The sequence below is a fragment of the Periplaneta americana genome, chromosome 6, assembly GCF_040183065.1.
Source record: "Periplaneta americana isolate PAMFEO1 chromosome 6, P.americana_PAMFEO1_priV1, whole genome shotgun sequence".
Classification (NCBI taxonomy): Eukaryota; Metazoa; Arthropoda; class Insecta; order Blattodea; family Blattidae; genus Periplaneta; species Periplaneta americana.
In genome coordinates, this window is record NC_091122.1 from 137764085 (window position 1) to 137781917 (window position 17833).

At 33.6% G+C, this 17833-nt stretch overlaps 1 protein-coding gene across 1 annotated transcript in view; it reads left to right on the forward strand.

Moving 5' to 3' along the window:
* Window positions 1-17833, forward strand: part of Usp7 (Ubiquitin-specific protease 7) — a 69861-nt gene that overhangs the window by 41715 nt on the left and 10313 nt on the right. Inside the window, exons 13-21 of the mRNA XM_069829041.1 lie at window positions 1904-2125; window positions 2235-2529; window positions 5060-5279; window positions 7317-7484; window positions 11293-11446; window positions 11886-12022; window positions 12140-12232; window positions 13387-13510; window positions 14162-14233. Coding sequence (XP_069685142.1) covers window positions 1904-2125; window positions 2235-2529; window positions 5060-5279; window positions 7317-7484; window positions 11293-11446; window positions 11886-12022; window positions 12140-12232; window positions 13387-13510; window positions 14162-14233 — 1485 coding nt within the window. The remainder of the gene's footprint in view (window positions 1-1903; window positions 2126-2234; window positions 2530-5059; window positions 5280-7316; window positions 7485-11292; window positions 11447-11885; window positions 12023-12139; window positions 12233-13386; window positions 13511-14161; window positions 14234-17833) is intronic.

Sequence of the window (17833 nt, forward strand, 5' to 3'; positions counted from 1 at the left end):
TCACTTTTGAAGCAACCTGTATAGTTCCAAAACTTTTGATGTCTCTACATCTACGACATGATGCAAATACCCAAAAGAAAACCTCACGCCTCTTGATCCCTGTGACTGTCTCAAATTACTTTTCATAATCATTTATCTTATGTTAAGTGAATTGTTTAAAAATTTCAAACATTACTGCAATTAAGAATTGTATTTCAGTAGGTATTCTTGAATTTATTTGATGCGTTGTTGCAGATTCTCAGGGTATGTAATATTATTATTATTGTTATTATTAACCTGATTTTTAGAATACGTTTTAAGTTCTTTAAAAATCCAGTTTCAGAATTTTCATTTTTTTATGGGCATATTTTGAAAACAGTGTGAGACTTGTGAATTTGTTTCATGGTCAGTAAATTTCAAAATTTCGTAAGGCTTTTATTTTATTTTTTTATTCTCATAAACTACCATTGCAGGAAATACATTATTCCAGACTCAGAATTTATATCTCATGAAGTGATACACTCAATTCAATAGTGACATAATGTTTTCAGAGACCACGTAAAATATTTCTGGGAAAACTGAAGTTTCAGGATTGAAAAATTTGACTGTATATCACTAACAAGACGTTTTAGCATTGAAGACATATTTTAATTTGAAGACTATTAAAGTTAATTTTTTTTTTATCATTTCTGTGAGTTTATTTTATGTTGCAGTCAGTTATAGTACCGAAAAAACCACATTCTTGATATTTACTTTATTGTAATAGTAAAAGTAGTATAATCACTTCTCAAATTACACAAATTTTTGTTAAAAAATATGAGATGTATCTTTCTATACGCATACATACACTTATCACATAACAAACTATATTCCCTCATCATTGCAGGATTTCAGCAATGTTTATAGAATCTTGATTGAGACTGTATCTTGGCGAAAACAGTTCTCTTGTTTCTTACTTGCAGCAGACTAGTTTTAAAGGAAATCGTCGAAGTTTAAATTTAAAAAAATTGAGAGATCTGTGACATACCACATTCTTGCTAACACTATACTAACTACTTACAAGGATTTCTTACTGTTCGTTCTTTTTATTCCCAAGTAACCCTTGAACGATTTTTAAGCATTGCTGAACTTTTGTCAGCTTAGATTAAAACAATTGTATTTTAGAACTTTTCCTAACTGGAATTTAGTAAAAATCTCTTTCATTTATCAGTTGGAAAAGTATTTAATTCAAATAGCAAAAGCCGCATGCTCCTTCATCCAGTCCCTTAAGAGTTAATCATCAATCCTGATGCAATGTGGAAAGGAGCACCTTTCCAGGGTCTACTAATGAAATTACTGGAATAAATTCCTTCTCTCTTTTCCTAATTGCAATCCTTTTTTCCATAACAGCCGTGCTACAAACACTGGAGACAACAGTATCTGGTGAACTCTTCATGTTCTCCTGTAAGAAGCCCAGTCGCCATACAATTGCAAAATGTCTGCCAAGAGTATTGGGATTGTGATATTAAGAATTCCACACTCATTTCTTGAACCAATGGGTTTGAAAAATAAATATTGCTTTTGTGAAGTAAAACAGATTTTAAGTTTAATTTCTGTTAGTCATTTAATAATTGCGACAAATTATGATAATTGTGAATGTTTAATTCGTCTGTGAGGCCTTGTGACAGTCACTTACTTGTCATTCTTCTTTCATTAAATCAGTATGAGGAATTTATGTGCACCTTTTCAAAATATAATTATTTCAGGAATAAAATGTAGTTCCAAAATATTACGTATTCAATTTAAGAGAAATGTATGACTGAAGATACTGTTTACAATTGTCTTTGAAGCAGAGTTTTCTACTTCTCTCATCAAGGAATTTTATCAAACCACTTCATCTACTTTCTATGAGTATATGATAATTTAATTTTGTCTCCTTTTGTAGCTTGTTGAACGACTGCAGGAAGAAAAAAGGATGGAGCAAATCAGGCGGAAAGAGAGAAATGAAGCTCATCTCTATATGTCAGTTCAGGTATTACTTGAAGATAGTTTTGATGGACATCAAGGCAATGACCTGTATGACCCTGACCGTGCCCTTTACAGGATTTTTCGTGTACGGAAACAAACAACACTACAAGAACTCCTGGAACAACTTGCAGATAGTCTTGTAAGTACAATTCTTGTATATTTGTAGTTCTCATAATGTCATTTTCATAGTGGTCAATCTCGGATATGTCCATTGATTAAATTACATTGTTTTGTTTCTTCTCTTACAGAAATATCCTATTGAACAGATCAGACCATGGCCATTCAGTTTTAGATCAAACCAGACTTGCCGCCCTACACTGATTGATTTAGAAACTGACCTGCACAAATCAGTTTTAGATGTGGCAGAGAACCAAAACCCTTGGAATGTATTTGTAGAGGTTGTGCCGCCTGATTCAGGATTACAGGCCCTTCCAGCATTTGACAAAGACTCTGATGTCCTATTGTTTTTCAAATTGTATGATCCAAAGACTAAACGAATACACTATTGTGGCCACCATTATATGCCTGTCGCAGCCAAAGTCCGTAAGTAGGAGTATGTTGTGTTTTTCTTACTTTTATTAAGTGTTACTAATTTTACTGTCTCAGGATATAACAATTTAATTGGTAATTCATTATTTCTTTTATCATATTTTATTGGTCTTTATAACAGTTCACATTCAACCACACTTGCATATGCAATTTCACAATCACTTCCAAACTTTGTTGCCTCTTCAATTATTTATGTGCCGCTTTTTTAACTTGGCTGTTAAATATATCACCAAGAGAATTTTAAGCTTATCATTCATTGACTGAGTTCCTCCTCCCATGTTTATTAATATGCAGGAAAATTCCTGACCTTGAATAGTGATACAAAACAAAACACATGATCAATGGAGATTTATGTACATAGCTGAAACACTTGTGCCTGAAAAGTAATTAGATTTGTTATTCTGCTCTGTAATCTATAAGATTGTATGGAAAGAAAAATATACCACATAATATTGTTACATATATAGTACAGTTGTGAAATACTGTCTTCACACTTGAACAGTGAAATGAAAGTAATATTAAAGGGATGTATTAACAAATTTTACATGTTGAAATAGTCTTTTCCTATGTTACAGCTGTCATTTTCATTGATTTCAGTTCATTGTAAGATAATTTATATGGCATATTGATGAGCTTCTCAGTATTAAATTTTGACAGGTAATGTAGATGGAAAAAAAAAAAAAAGGGAAACGGAAATTTTCAACAAAGAAAAGCAAAACAATGACAACAAATAAAATATTACTTTGATGTAATTTAGAAACTTACAATACAATACTCTCGCAAGTGATTCCCCCCCAAATATTTGGAACTGGAATGTCAAGTTATGGCAACCTTTAAAATGAAGAAAAACTTCAGACAATAAAAGCCAGTAGGGTATCTGGATATTTCAGTAGTAATATGTGGAGAAATAAAGGACTTAAAATAAGAATGTACAAAAGCATTTTAAGGCCCTTTTGACTTACATAATTGAAACAAGGCCAGACACAGCTGAAGAAAAGTTAATGGAAACAGCACCAAGATAAATAACCAGCATTACTCGATTAGACATATTCAGAGCAAGACCATCTTAAAAACATGATAATATTAAAAAAATTGAAGAGTGGACAACAAAGAGAAGACAAAATGGAATGACATTATACTCCCATTTTTTCTCCAATATCTGTTGAATACATAAAAATCTGATCAATAGTCGATCTATTATGCCTAAAACCACATTGATGTTCCTCCTTTTTAAAGATAAGTGTAATTATGGATTCCCTCCATTGCTCTGGCACAATTTCCTTTCCCTAAATACCAAGTACAAGCTTATAAATTTCATTAGATAATGTGTTTCCATCCTCATATTAATTCTGCTGGAATTTGATTGGTACCTGGAGACTTGTATACATACATACATACATACATACATGTATACATAATTTAAAAGGGGCAGAACTTCACTGAAATACGAGAGGATTGGGTTTTCTGTAATGTCTGTGACTGAGTAAAATGTTGCTGCTGTGGAAGAAATGGTTCATGAAAACAACTATGTGACATTAAAGTACATTGAGACAGCCTTGCAGATTGGATCGCTGGCAGTGTCTAAAATCCTGCATGATAGTCTTTGTGTTAGGAAGATCTCATCCTGATGGATGGCTCACAATTTGACAGCTGTGCAATAGTGAAGAAATGCTGGTAAGGTTCGATGGAGAGAACTCCAGACGTGTTTCTGTGAGGAGACCTGAATTTACCAGTTGATCTCAATACTAGACGTCAGTTGGCAGTGTGAATCTTTTCAAACAACAATCCACCAATGAAAGTAAAGTAGCCCTAAAATGTCAACAAGAGAATAGTGGTCACTTTCTTCTCCAAAAGTGGCAACTGTGACTCCCGAAAACCAAAGGACTGTTATCACTCAGTGGTGGATTACAGTTTGCCTGTTAAAAGCTTTCGAGAAACTTGAAGGACAGCACTGGAAGAAATTCTTCCCCACAACAACGCATCTGCTCACATGGCCAACATCACCCTCCAGCTGGAATTCACAGAGGTGAAACTCATGATTCATCCGCCTTACAGTCCTGACCTGGGTTCATGCAATTAATTTCTGTTCCAAACACTGAAAAAGCACATGCACACAAGAAGGTTTTCCATGCCTGAAGAAGGGTGTTACAACATACGAAAGTGAGCTTACAGCCTTTGAAGAGGAGTGGCAAGAGTGCTTTAAAAAGTAGTTTACGAGAATGCGAAAGTGATGGTGAATACTTTGACAAAATGCAGCAATCATAATGATTTTACTTGTGTGGCATACCTTAAAACTTTTGTGGTGACCCTCTTACAGTTTATAGGTTGCATTACATTGTTCACCCTCCACATTTAACTGCACTATTTTATTAATGCAATAGAAATAATGATGACATTTGGCACCTTAAGCATTAACTTCATCATAATCAGTGGTAGAATGTTTTAAAATTAGTCAAAATTTATCCTATTTCACTGTGTGAAATGGTTGATCATTGTTATTGACTTCAGTTGGGTTGTCTTACAGAGGAACTCATCCCACTACTCAACGAACGAGCTGGTTTTCCTCCAGACACGGATCTAGTCCTTTATGAGGAAATAAAACCAAATATGGTGGAGCGAATTGAAAATTACAATGAACCTCTTGAGAAGGTACTAGAAGAATTAATGGATGGTGATATCATAGTATTCCAAAAAGATGAACGAGATGACATGTACGAGCTTCCAACATGTCGAGATTATTTCAAGTAAGTAATTTTTGTGTGTACATAAGAGTCTCATGAGTAGATTTCCATATCTACTTCACATCTTAAATAATATATTTGCTTAAATTTCTTATCATTTATGATAGAAGTAACAGGTTTGGTGGTCAGAGCAAGAGGATTCCTCTCGAAACAGTTTGTTAATTTTTGTAAGGCTTTTCATTTTCCATCAGCTTAATGATTTTTGTAAGCCTTTTCATTTGCTATGACGTATAATTAACAATGTTTGTTTACTTGTGTTAAAAGATTTGATTACATTGTTACGAAATCACCTGAGATAAGACATTGCATTGTAATTTCTTTCCTCTTTCTTACATTGGTTTACTATTCATAACAAAACTACCCATGTAATATGTACTATTCAAATTTTGTTTTGTAAATGGAATGTATTTAATAATAATAATATGTAAATTTTACAAGAGAAAGAGTTCATCCAAAGGGCTGGACTCGGGAAGAGCACCCAAAACGCTCATTGCATTTCCGCTTTGAATTGCAATACTTAAATGTTGACGCAAATAAGTAGTGCAACGACGATCACCAGTAATGGAGATCAAAATTTGGCCGATTTGAGATACCAAATCTTTACGAATTCGTAATTCATGAACCTGATGTTAATTACTAAAACAGTCATAAAAGAGATAGGAGCAATTATATTTTCTCTCTTAAAAAAAAACATAAAAAGCACTAAGTTGTGTTTGAACGCATAATCTCACGGATACCAGCCTGAAACGCTACCATTATGCTACAACTGTAGATATCAGGCAACGTGGTCCAACAACATGTAACATTGCCTGTCTCTGAATTATAGTGGAGATACCCAAAGGAACTTAGTTTCTAGAGAGCAGCCACTTTTCTTTTGACAGCAGTACATATCAGCCAGAATCTCAATTAGAGGACTTTTTTTTTAGCCTAAAAATTATCTAACATATACACGTGCAACCAACTTATTAGAGGGAAACAAATTTTTGGGGCTCACAGAACTTTTACAATCAATGCACAATGCTGTGCAATTTATTCTAAGCACCATATCTCATTTAGATTGTGTCATGCCTCCTGCATTCCACTGTAGAATTCGTAATGTATTGGAGTTTCCTCGATGAGATGTGTCTAAAGTTGTCCCCTGTGCAACAGTCAAGAGGAGATGAACGAGAGCCACTTGAAGACCTGCAATGCTCTATTTAAATTTATGTATTGTATTGATTAAGGCTGGTTGAGTGGAAGAGAAGGCCTTATGGCCTTAACTCTGCCAGCGAAAATAAAACATTATTATTATTATTATTATTATTATTATTATTATTATTATTATCTGCAGAAGACACTGTAGCCCAGAAGTATTGGAGAGCACGAATGCTAATGGCTTCATTGCTAGATGCAAGGCATTGAAACAACAACAACCATATCTCATTTTTTGTAAAAGTGGCGCTTACGATACTTATATTAATAAATGCTTTCATTTTATTGACTTGTTTTAACAAAAGATAACATTAATCGTGTCATGCATGTTTTACTTGGTCTGATGATTGTTCTGCAATAAATATAATGATAATGTATAGAATCGAGTTATATTATTTCTGAAGGAAAGTTCTGCACTACACAAAGAATGATTCACTATCTTATATATGAAAATGGATTACTCTCGTCTTAAATTGTAAATCTTGTAGAAAAATGGTAGTTTGGTCATTGTTCTGTAATTGTTACTTTTTTATTTATTTACCTATTTATTTTTGAAACACCATTTACATTATTAAGTAATCATCAAAGCAAGGGGGAAAGGAACTGGCCACACTACCTCATCTCCTGGCCTAGTTGCCTCATGAATGATGCCTTATTGGTATTACTTATGACGTTCAAACCTATCTTCGGACAGATGATTAAACAATAACATCAAAGCAAAATGCATTATATACAAGTAGTAATACACCAAATCAGTATGAACACTGGTAGTTTCAGAAAGAAAACAAAAATGTTGAAACATTTTAAATATCTTGTAAATGATAATATTTATTTGGTTGTTTGTTGCAGGGATTTATTCCATAGGGTGGAGGTTACATTCTGTGATAAGATGATTCCTAATGATCCGGGTTTCACGATTGATTTGTCTCAGCGGATGACATACGACCAGATGGCACATGCTGTAGCGCAAAGAGTTGGTACAGACCCTTACCTCCTACAGTTCTTCAAATGTCAAAAGTACGTTGAGATATTTTATATTGTTTCTCATTGAATTAGCATACAGTGAAGTTCACCATCTACATGGAATGGATATAGTTCAGACGTAAGTTTAAAAATATAAGTAAATTTTCTTTCAACACAATATGACCTCACTTAAGAATATATAGAGGGTGACCCAGTGGAATATGGTGGTTGTTATTGCCTTGTGGGACACTTAAGTCGAATTAAAAGAAAACACTTAAACTGAAAGCATTGTACAAACTTGCAATTTATTGATCTGTGCTTATTTCTTAAAAATTACATTCTTTAAGTATCCTCCATGACAATGAACACACTCTTGCAGTGTGACCTGCAAGTTCATCGTAACTGGCTGCAATAGACCAGTATTAATTGCTGTAATTTACGTAGAGATTTTTCTTTTAATTGCATGATGGTGCGTAGCCTATTGCAGTACACTTTATGTTCCAAATAGCCCCATAGAAAGTTGTTGGGTGCTGTAAAATCAAGGGATCGTGGCTGTCGGGCTGTCTCCGAATTTTGAAATTATGTGTCCAGGAAACAGGGCATGCAGGCAGTTCATTATTTCACGAGTAGTGTGTGCTGTGGCATCACCCTGTTGGAACTAGAACTCACCATCCTCCATCTTGGGCAGTTCCACAATTGCCAACATTTCTTGGTATGCGCATTGATGGTCCCAGATTGGCCACGTTCTTCAAAAAAGTATGGGCTGATAATACTGATGACAGAAACACTACACCACACTGTTACCATTGCACTATGCAATGGTTGTTCATGCACTTGCATCAGTTGTGTGGCATTCCAGTACCAGAAATTCTGTTTGTTAACCATTCCAGACAGGTGAAAATGTACTTCATCTGACATAATTAATTTGTCCAGAATATCTGGATCTGCATGCAACATTTCAAGAAACTGTCACAAAATGCAAATTGAGCAGGTTCATCAAGATCATAAACACGATTCACAATTTGAATTTTGTACGGGTGGAATTTTAGGTTTGCATGTAGAATGTTGCAAATGCTTGCGCGATAAATTTAATGCAGCTGCCTGATACCTTGCAGAATGATGTGGACTTAAGAGCATTGCTTTTCTAATTCTTTCGATGTTTTCCGGCCGTTCTGAGTGAAACAAGACTGTATTGTAGCGTGCAACTAATTTTTCCTTGAACCTGTGTACTCATAATTAACAAATTTTTTAACATAATGTCCATTTGTTCATTCCAACTTCATTATAGTGATATACAAGGTTCTATTTCGAAACATAAATATATATATATTTGTGTGGAAAGTGGTATTCATTTTAATGTTGAAAAATGTTCTGTTATGGAATGTTCTTCAAAGTGTGGCCATTCCCAGAACTCTGTGTCTGTCATTGGTAAAAGAATGAGTGCACTGCATTTTTTATGTCAGATACGTTCTTATAGGAGGCAAAACGTTTGGAAAAGATAAATTTGAATATACAGTTGTTATACCTACCAACACTTTTTGTTTTTAATATTTTCAGAAACATGAATTTGTGTGTATTAATTATCACCTTTTGTCATACACTAACTATAATTCCTTGCTTTGCTAAGTTGGGAGATTCTTTGTTTATTTTAAGTAGTTCCCTGTTTAAGTTCTTTGTATAAAAACTTTTGTTTTGCTGGAAGTATATTCAGTATTATAAGGCCCAATTGTATAAAACTCCCTGACTAAAGATCAATTTTGATCGAAGATCGAAAAGTAAACCGAGTTCAGACACTTCTTCTATTGTATAAAACTTTTCTGCGATCAAATTAACTTGGTTCAAATGCAATCTAAGTTCACGTGAAATGGATTTGGCAACATCGCATAAACAGGTGAAATACGTGATGCGCGGACCATGTTATACAGGTTTGTTCAGTGTTGCCAATCTAGCGATTTTAACTCTTTTTCAACAACAATTTCTTTTAACTTTTATATTGCTTAAATAGGGATTTAGTGACATTTTTAGCACCCCATACTGACCAAATTTAATCTTTCTTTGTTGATAATGAGAAATCTAGCGACTTTAACAACTACTTTTTGGCGACTTTCCGTATACTCTGTTGGAGACACTGGTTTTTTTTTGCAATGTAAATAATGGCGGACAATAAGAAGAAGGTTGACTGTTCTCCAAGTTGTTATCATGTTATGGTGTTTGATACTGCTAAACATAATAAACAATTTTCGTTTAGTAATACAGTTAATTGAACATTTATGAATGTACCTATCATATCCATTAATAATTAATGGTTGTTATAAACATAATATAATTATAGGTTATGTTATTTGATACTGCTGAACACGATAGAGCCTTATAAAATATAAGATTGTTTGTGTATTAAGGCAAGAAATTGAAAGAAATATATATAAATGTACGTAACATATCTATTAATATTAATAATAATGGATATTTTATTTGCACAATCTGTCACTCGTATATTTCAAACAGAAAAGAAATAACTGAACTTGGATCATCTAACTTAATCGGAGAAATTTCTTCAGTCAAATTTGACTTTAGTTTGAGACAAATTAATCTCAGATTAGACTTTATACAACACAAAATTCCAAGTTCAGGTGAAACAAGGATCAATTTAACCTCTGATCTAAGATTAAATGGTTTATACAATCGGGTCTAAGAGTTCTAACGTGAATTTGAGGGGGAGGGTGATTTCCTAATAATGATATTCATAAGGAAGTAAAATGTATACATTACTTAGGCCCAATTGTATAAAACTCCCTGACTAAAGATCAACTTTGATCGAAGATCGAAAAGTGACCCGAGTTCAGACACTTCTTCTATTGTATAAAACTTTTCTGCGATCAACTTACCTCGGTTCAAATGCAATCTAAGTTCACGTGAAAAGGATTTGGCAACATCGCATAAACAGGTGAAATACGTGATGCGCGGACAGGTTTGTTCAGTGTTGCCAATATAGCGACTTTAACTCTTTTGCAACAACAATTTCTTTTAACTTTTATATTGCTTAAATATGGATTTAGTGACCTTTTCAGCACCCCATAGTGACAAAATTTAATCTTTCTTTGTTGATAATGAGAAATCTAGCGACTTTACAACTACTTTTTGGCGACTTTCCGTACACTCTGTTGGAGACACTGGTTTTTTGTGCAATGTAAATAATGGCGGACAATAAGAAGAAGGTTGACTGTTCTCCAAGTTGTTATCATGTTATGGTGTTTGATACTGCTAAACATAATAAAGCTTTATAAAACGACAATTTTCGTTTAGTAATACAGTTAATTAAAAATTTATGAATGTACCTATCATATCCATTAATAATTAATGGTTGTTATAAACATAATATAATTATAGGTTATGTTATTTGATACTGCTGAACACGATAGAGCCTTATAAAATATAAGAATGTGTATTAAGGCAAGAAATTGAAAGAAATATATATAAATGTACCTATCATATCTATTAATATTAATAATAATGGATATTTTATTTGCACTATCTGTCACTCGTATATTTCAAACAGAAAAGAAATAACTGAACTTGGATCATCTAACTTAATCGGAGAAATTTCTTCAGTCAAAGTTGACTTTAGTTTGAGACAAATTAATCTCAGATTAGACTTTATACAACACAAAATTCCAAGTTCAGCTGAAACAAGGATCAATTTAACCTCTGATCTAAGATTAAATGGTTTATACAATTGGGCCTTAGTGTAATATTTGACTTATTCCATTATTTTGTTGCATAAAATAGTACTAAACATTCATATTTTGGTAGTAGAGTTGTGTTAAAAACCAGAATATGCTTATCATACATTTTATGTTAACAGCTACAAAGACAGTCCAGGCCATCCTCTTCGATGCACATTTGAGGGTACACTGAAAGAATTACTTGTCTATTGTAAACCAAAAACTCCTAAGAAGATATTTTACCAACAGCTGAGTATACGAATCAATGAGTTGGAAAATAAGAAACAATTTAAGGTAAAAAAATATGCACTTTGTTCTATTAAATTTAATCTCTTCCATATTATATTGCTTCATCATTGCATGTATTTAGGAAGTTTTTATTATAATATTAATGGCTGATTTCTTAAGGAAACTTTTTTACTGAAAATGATATAGCTTCTTACATTTTAAATTAAAGATGTTACTGGTTTTTATGAATTATATTAAATTTGCGATCTTTTCTTCCAAATCAGAAATATACAGCTATGCATATGCACAACATACATTGTGCTAGTAGTACATTATACATTGGAAATATGAGTGCTGTTGGAGTAAGTGTGTGGAAGATAATGTCCAGAATGAAACTTTAGTCTCACTGTACACACAAAGTTCTATCTTCATCTAATTTATATTACTATTGTATTACAATTATATTTCTGTTATATATTGTATATAATTTGTATATATTATGCAGTGTATCTGGGTTGGTCCAAAATTGAAGGAAGAAAAGGAATTGATACTTTATCCCAACAAAAATGGAACAGTAGCAGATCTTCTAGAAGAAGCTAGAAAGCAAGTTGAGCTGTCAGAAAATGGTTCAGGAAAACTTAGGTATTTAACATTCTTCTGTTCATGGAAAATATCATATGTTATTGTATTTTTGTACTCACTATATTAATCAGATAGGTGTAAATGTATTCAGCAGTGATACTATGTTTTCTTTTTCAGGATATTTGAAATTAATTGCAATAAAATTGCTTATGGACCAAAAGAGGACGCACCTCTGGAATCGTTGAATACCACAGGCACAAAAATCTATAGGTAAGTCATTTGTCTGTCCTTAATATAACTTTTGTAAAGTTTTTCATGCATAGTCCTGGTATTTAAATAGCTGTATTTCCTCACGCATTGAAAATTGGACATATGTTTATATGAAGACATTGTTACAAAAACAGCCCTAGTCATTTTTAATGAAATTGAGTTAAGGACACATTTGCTACTATTTTAAATATTTACAGACTCAAAGAACGGTCCATGTCTAGTGCAATAGACACAAGAATAAAACACCAGGGGTGCTATTCATAGACATTTCGCTAGCCCGTGCTACGAGCGTGCTAAACTAGCCCAGGCTATCGACTGGTTACTTGTACAGGATTCATATCATATATCGCTAACACTGGTTTATGAATGCGAAGAACGTTAGTTCGCTGATCATCCAGCGGAAGCCCACGCTAAGAATGTCTATGAATACGGCCCCAGGTGAACGGAAAAAGCTGATGTGCTATTCTTTTATTTTTTTTATTGTTCTTCTGAAAAATAGCAATTTTGACAAGGGTTGTTTTTGTAATAATGTCTTCATATGAATATTCTTTTACTTGGAATAGTCCATATACTACCACCTATTAAAATATTCAGTCCTGTATATTAAAATAACAGTAAACTAATGGAAGAATTACTTATCAAGCCTACTTTCCTCTTACAAATAATTCAGTTCTTCTTCCAAAATGCTAAACGTCCGTGCTTGAACTGATTTTTTTTTTTTTTTTTTTTTTTTTTTTTTTTTTTTTTTTTTGTAAGTTATAGTGAGACATTCTCCCCACTCCTCTCACGTTATCGGAGCACACAGATAAATGTCACAGATCTCGCTCATTTAATGCATTTTGTGAAAGATTTAATATGAAATGTGTAAATAATATTTGGTAATTTCTTTATCGCTGATTTGTTGTGTGCAGTATTAGCTCAAATGGGCAAAGTCCATTCTGAGTTAAATCATTCATTAGTGTACCCCGTACAAAAGCGCTCTTTGTAATGTAATAATGCATAACTGTATTTCCAAAATAAACCACATGAAGAATTTAAGTAATTAATGGGAGAGTTCATTAATAGCGATAACATTAAAGTAGTAAATACTTCAAATACTAAATATGGAAAACATAATGTAAATTGTATATTTATATGCATTTTATATCCTACAGGATAGAAGAAATACCAAGAGATGAATTGAATTTGGCTGATGATGAAATGCTAATTCCTGTTGCCCATTTCTACAAGGACATCTTTTCCACATTTGGAATTCCTTTCTTCCTTAAAGTGAAACATGTGAGTTTCATAGGAGCTTACCTAATTGCTGAAAATTACAAAGAACATAATATGCAAATGTTTAATTTACCCTTTTAATACACTTGTGGGATGATGTGCAGCTTTTATGCATTAAGTCCATGTTCTGCCCGCACTTATATTTTCTTATGTGAATCCTTCATAGCTGAAATGGATCTTATTTCTTGTTATGGTTTTGACATTAACCACTTCCCTTATTAACCGGAGTTAACTCATTTGAGTCCCATGGTCTATTTCATAGTGATGTACAGTGATTCTGCAATATTAAATGACATCTTTACGAAAATAAAAAAATATGACACTTTTTTTCACAAAACTTATATTTAGTCAAATTACCACAGCTGTACTTTAAAAGAAAACATCAACCATTACAGTTTACTGGAACTCGAATACTCTTGTTTTTCTTTATGCTGTCTTCTGCTTCTGTAGATCACTCAACTTCTCCCCTCCCTTTCTAACAAGCAGTCTCCAACATTCTGTATGACACATCAACCGGATTTTGCAAGTGCATTGTTAGTATCGGTTGCCGTTGGGCACCTGCACAAAATATGGTAGACTGCTTTGTAGAATAAATGATATGCTAGTACCTTACCAGTATTATTCTCTTAATTTGTATTCGTTGTTTGATTGCAGGGAGAACCATTCTCCAAAGTAAAAGATAGGTTGCTGAAGAAATTAGGCATACAAGAAAAAGAATTTGAAAAGGTTTGTAAATTTATATACGTTTCTTTGTCCTGAACTTCCAAATTTATTTAATGTATTTTATAATAATTCTAATCACACTTACTCACCTTTACTTTTACCTTTTACACTTACTCAAATGAAAGAAGACTAGGTTCTTTTTGGAATTAAGTATACATTGTTGCTAATATTCATAATATGGAATTTAATGCCCTTTATAGTTCACAGCATTTGCTAACCATGATTAAAATCGGTGTTTTTGCCACTTGTTCATGAACTTATCACATGATTATTTCATTCAAAAAAATTATGTACAAATATTTCAGTGAAAGGCCTCACATCTGCATTTTGCAATTTAATGACTCTCTCACTTCCTTAAATTTTATTTTAGTCCATATTGTGGTACTAAAATAAAATTTAAGTGGAAAAGAAAAGTATCATTACTTGTTTTACTACAGTATAAGAAGATAGCATATTTATGCTGATATATTAAGTACAATAAATTTCTCTCATGAATGTCGTTCGAATGCATATTTTTGCTGATATATGAAGTACAATGCCATGTATTGTGGGTCCCTATCACCACGGCATGGCACGTCCTCAGGTTGCGGATAGAGGAGACGGCCTCCAGATATGGAGGGTAGCTGCGAATATAGAATAAGCAGTCGTGGACAGCCGATAAGGGGTGGTCCTCCAGCTTGGGGGTTGGGCGAAGGGCTAACAACCCATCACCGTAAAAAACAACTTGTTACGAAACCTAACAGTAAGCCTCGGAATGGGACTGATTCTCCGGCACGACCATTGGGGCTAAGAGGGATGAAGTTACAGGAGAATGGAGAAAGTTACACAACACAGAGCTGCACACATTGTATACTTCACCTGACATAATTAGGAACATAAAATCCAGACGTTTGAGATGGGCAGGACATGTAGCACATATGGGCAAATCCAGAAATGCATATAGAGTGTTAGTTGGGAGGCCAGAGGGAAAAAGACCTTTGGGGAGGCCGAGACGTAGATGGGAAGATAATAATGGATTTGTGGGAGATAGGATATGATGGTAGAGACTGGATTAATCTTGCTCAGGATAGGGACCAATGGCGGGCTTATGTGAGGGCGGCAATGAACCTCCGGGTTCTTTAAAAGTAAGTAAGTATATGAAGTACAATAAATTTCTCTTACAATCGTACAATCTTAGAAAAAAGTTTTGTCATACAGATACTATATAAGTTCCAGAAAGGAGGCAGTGTGCATGGTCAGACATACAACGAGACAAAACTGATTTTATTACCTCAACTAGTCGTTCTCTTGTAAACCAGATCACTTGTCCTGTGATCATGCACACTGCCTCCTTTCTGGGACTTATATCTGTGCAACAAAACTTTTTTCTAAGACTGTAAATTCGAATGGATAGCTCAAAAGTAACATTTACTGTTTTCATTATATTAATTTTAAGACATATCCCTTTCTTAAGATGCTATGAGAGTGGAGAAAATTCCTAACTTTCTTTTCTAGTGAATTTATTTTGGTTGTAGATTTTCTACGTCAGAGATTTCGTTGTTGCTTTTGAATGCTTTCTTACTGTGGTGAAACAAAACTTGATGAAGTATCTTTAGATGGTAGTAAATTTTGTGGGATAGAAAATAATTGTGTAGAAATTTATGAATGGTAACACAGACCTGCAAAATTAAGGGCATAAAAACTTTCCTAAAAATATATGCTACATTTATAGTTTCTGAAGGAAAAATTTTACAGTCTGTACAAAAGAAACCAAATGACCTGGAAATTTACAAAAACTTGCCCAGACATGTTCAAATATTTTTAACAAGAGCCAGAACAGGTCACATTGTCACTCAATTGTACCTACACTGATTTCACATTTCTGATAATCCTACTTGTCTGTGGTGTAATAATCATGATGAAGATCTGGAACACATTCTTCTATATTGTCCATCCATAAACCACAAAAGAAGTAAATTAAAATCATCAGTACCAGTTGCAGAAGAGACAGCCCTGCAGTATATATTGACTACATCCCAACTTTGGCTACTAGCAACAGTCATCTATAATGAACACCGATTAAAATACCCCTCATTTCTCGTGAAAAACAACAACTGAATAGACTATAGTGGACTTAATGTTGTCAGCAAACAGCTGGAATCAATATCCCGAATTTAAAAGAAAACTTACAAATTAAACCAAACCCTTTAACTCTATTAAATATAGAATATAATCTAAATTTAACAGAAGAAATACTGAAATCAGAAGTAAACACCGAAATACTGAAACAATTGTCTTTAGAGACAATTAATATTAGGTACCCTCCACAAAACTGGCTTCATTTATACACCGACGGATCCTTGATCTCCAGAGAACAAGGTGCCGGTGCAGGTGTTACGTGCTGTCTCTTCTCACTTTATAGATCTCTTGGATATGGAACAACAAGTTTTGATGGTGAAATCATTGCAATAAGGGAAAGTCTCAGGAATCTTCTATGCCACATCAATAAATTTAGGAATGCAGTTATATTGTCAGACTCCAAAGCAGCTATTCTATCAATAGTCTCTAAACACACACCTTCATCTCAAACAGCAGAAATAACTAAAATGCTCTCTCAATTAATATCACTCAATAAAAGAATTGTATTCCAATGGATACCATCCCATTGTGGAATCCTGGGAAATGAGAATGCGGTTGCTTTAGCAAAGAAGGGCAGCACTGCTACTTACAGACCTGTTACTAAATCTACGTATTACTCTGTGAAAAGATTTATTAAATCTACATACTTAGACTTCAACAAACAAAATTTGATAACACAATCCCAAGGGAAAAAATGGAACTCTCCGCATCAAAATCCACAGTTAATTCCCGATTTACCACGAAAATCGTCTGTAGCTGCATTTAGATTGGCAACAGGCCATGATTGTTTGGCCAAATACCTGCATAGAATTGGAATATATCAGTCTCCTAACTGTCCATTGTGCAACTCAAACCAAGAAATTGATTCGGAACATCTCAAAATCTGTGCTTCAGTGGCTGGTCATGATAATATCTTTGAAAAATATTGGAGTGCAAGAGATCAAATGACTTCATTGTCAAATGCCTGGCATTAGAAAACAACAACAACATTAAGAAGATTGATTATTGATGTATAGTTTCTTGTGGTGCTGAATCCAAAACTGAGTTCAGATTTTTTTCTACAATGTACCATTTTTCCTCAACATGCATTGGCACTTTTAGCAATGTGAATGTAGCGGTATTGAATTTAGTATGGAAAAGTGGTGATTGATGTGAAACATGTCCTGTGGCAAATATGAAATATATATTTTACAAAATTATTAGATCGTCATAATTAACAACTCACATTTAGTCAAATGTTTTATTCTTCATTTTTCTCTTCCTGATGAAGTTGCGTTTGTTGCTTTCCCTCTTGTGTGAGGTTCAAGAGATATACTTAGTAGACAGTGTTTTTGTTCCCAGTGTCTGCTTCTTGCTCTACTGTCCCATCAACAGAGGAAATAAGGAAACTTAGTATACCCAGCCTGCTAACCAAGAAGCATGCACAACTCTCTCAGATCTCCACAGATCATCCAGTTGTGATCTATATTTTTTATCTTTCTAATG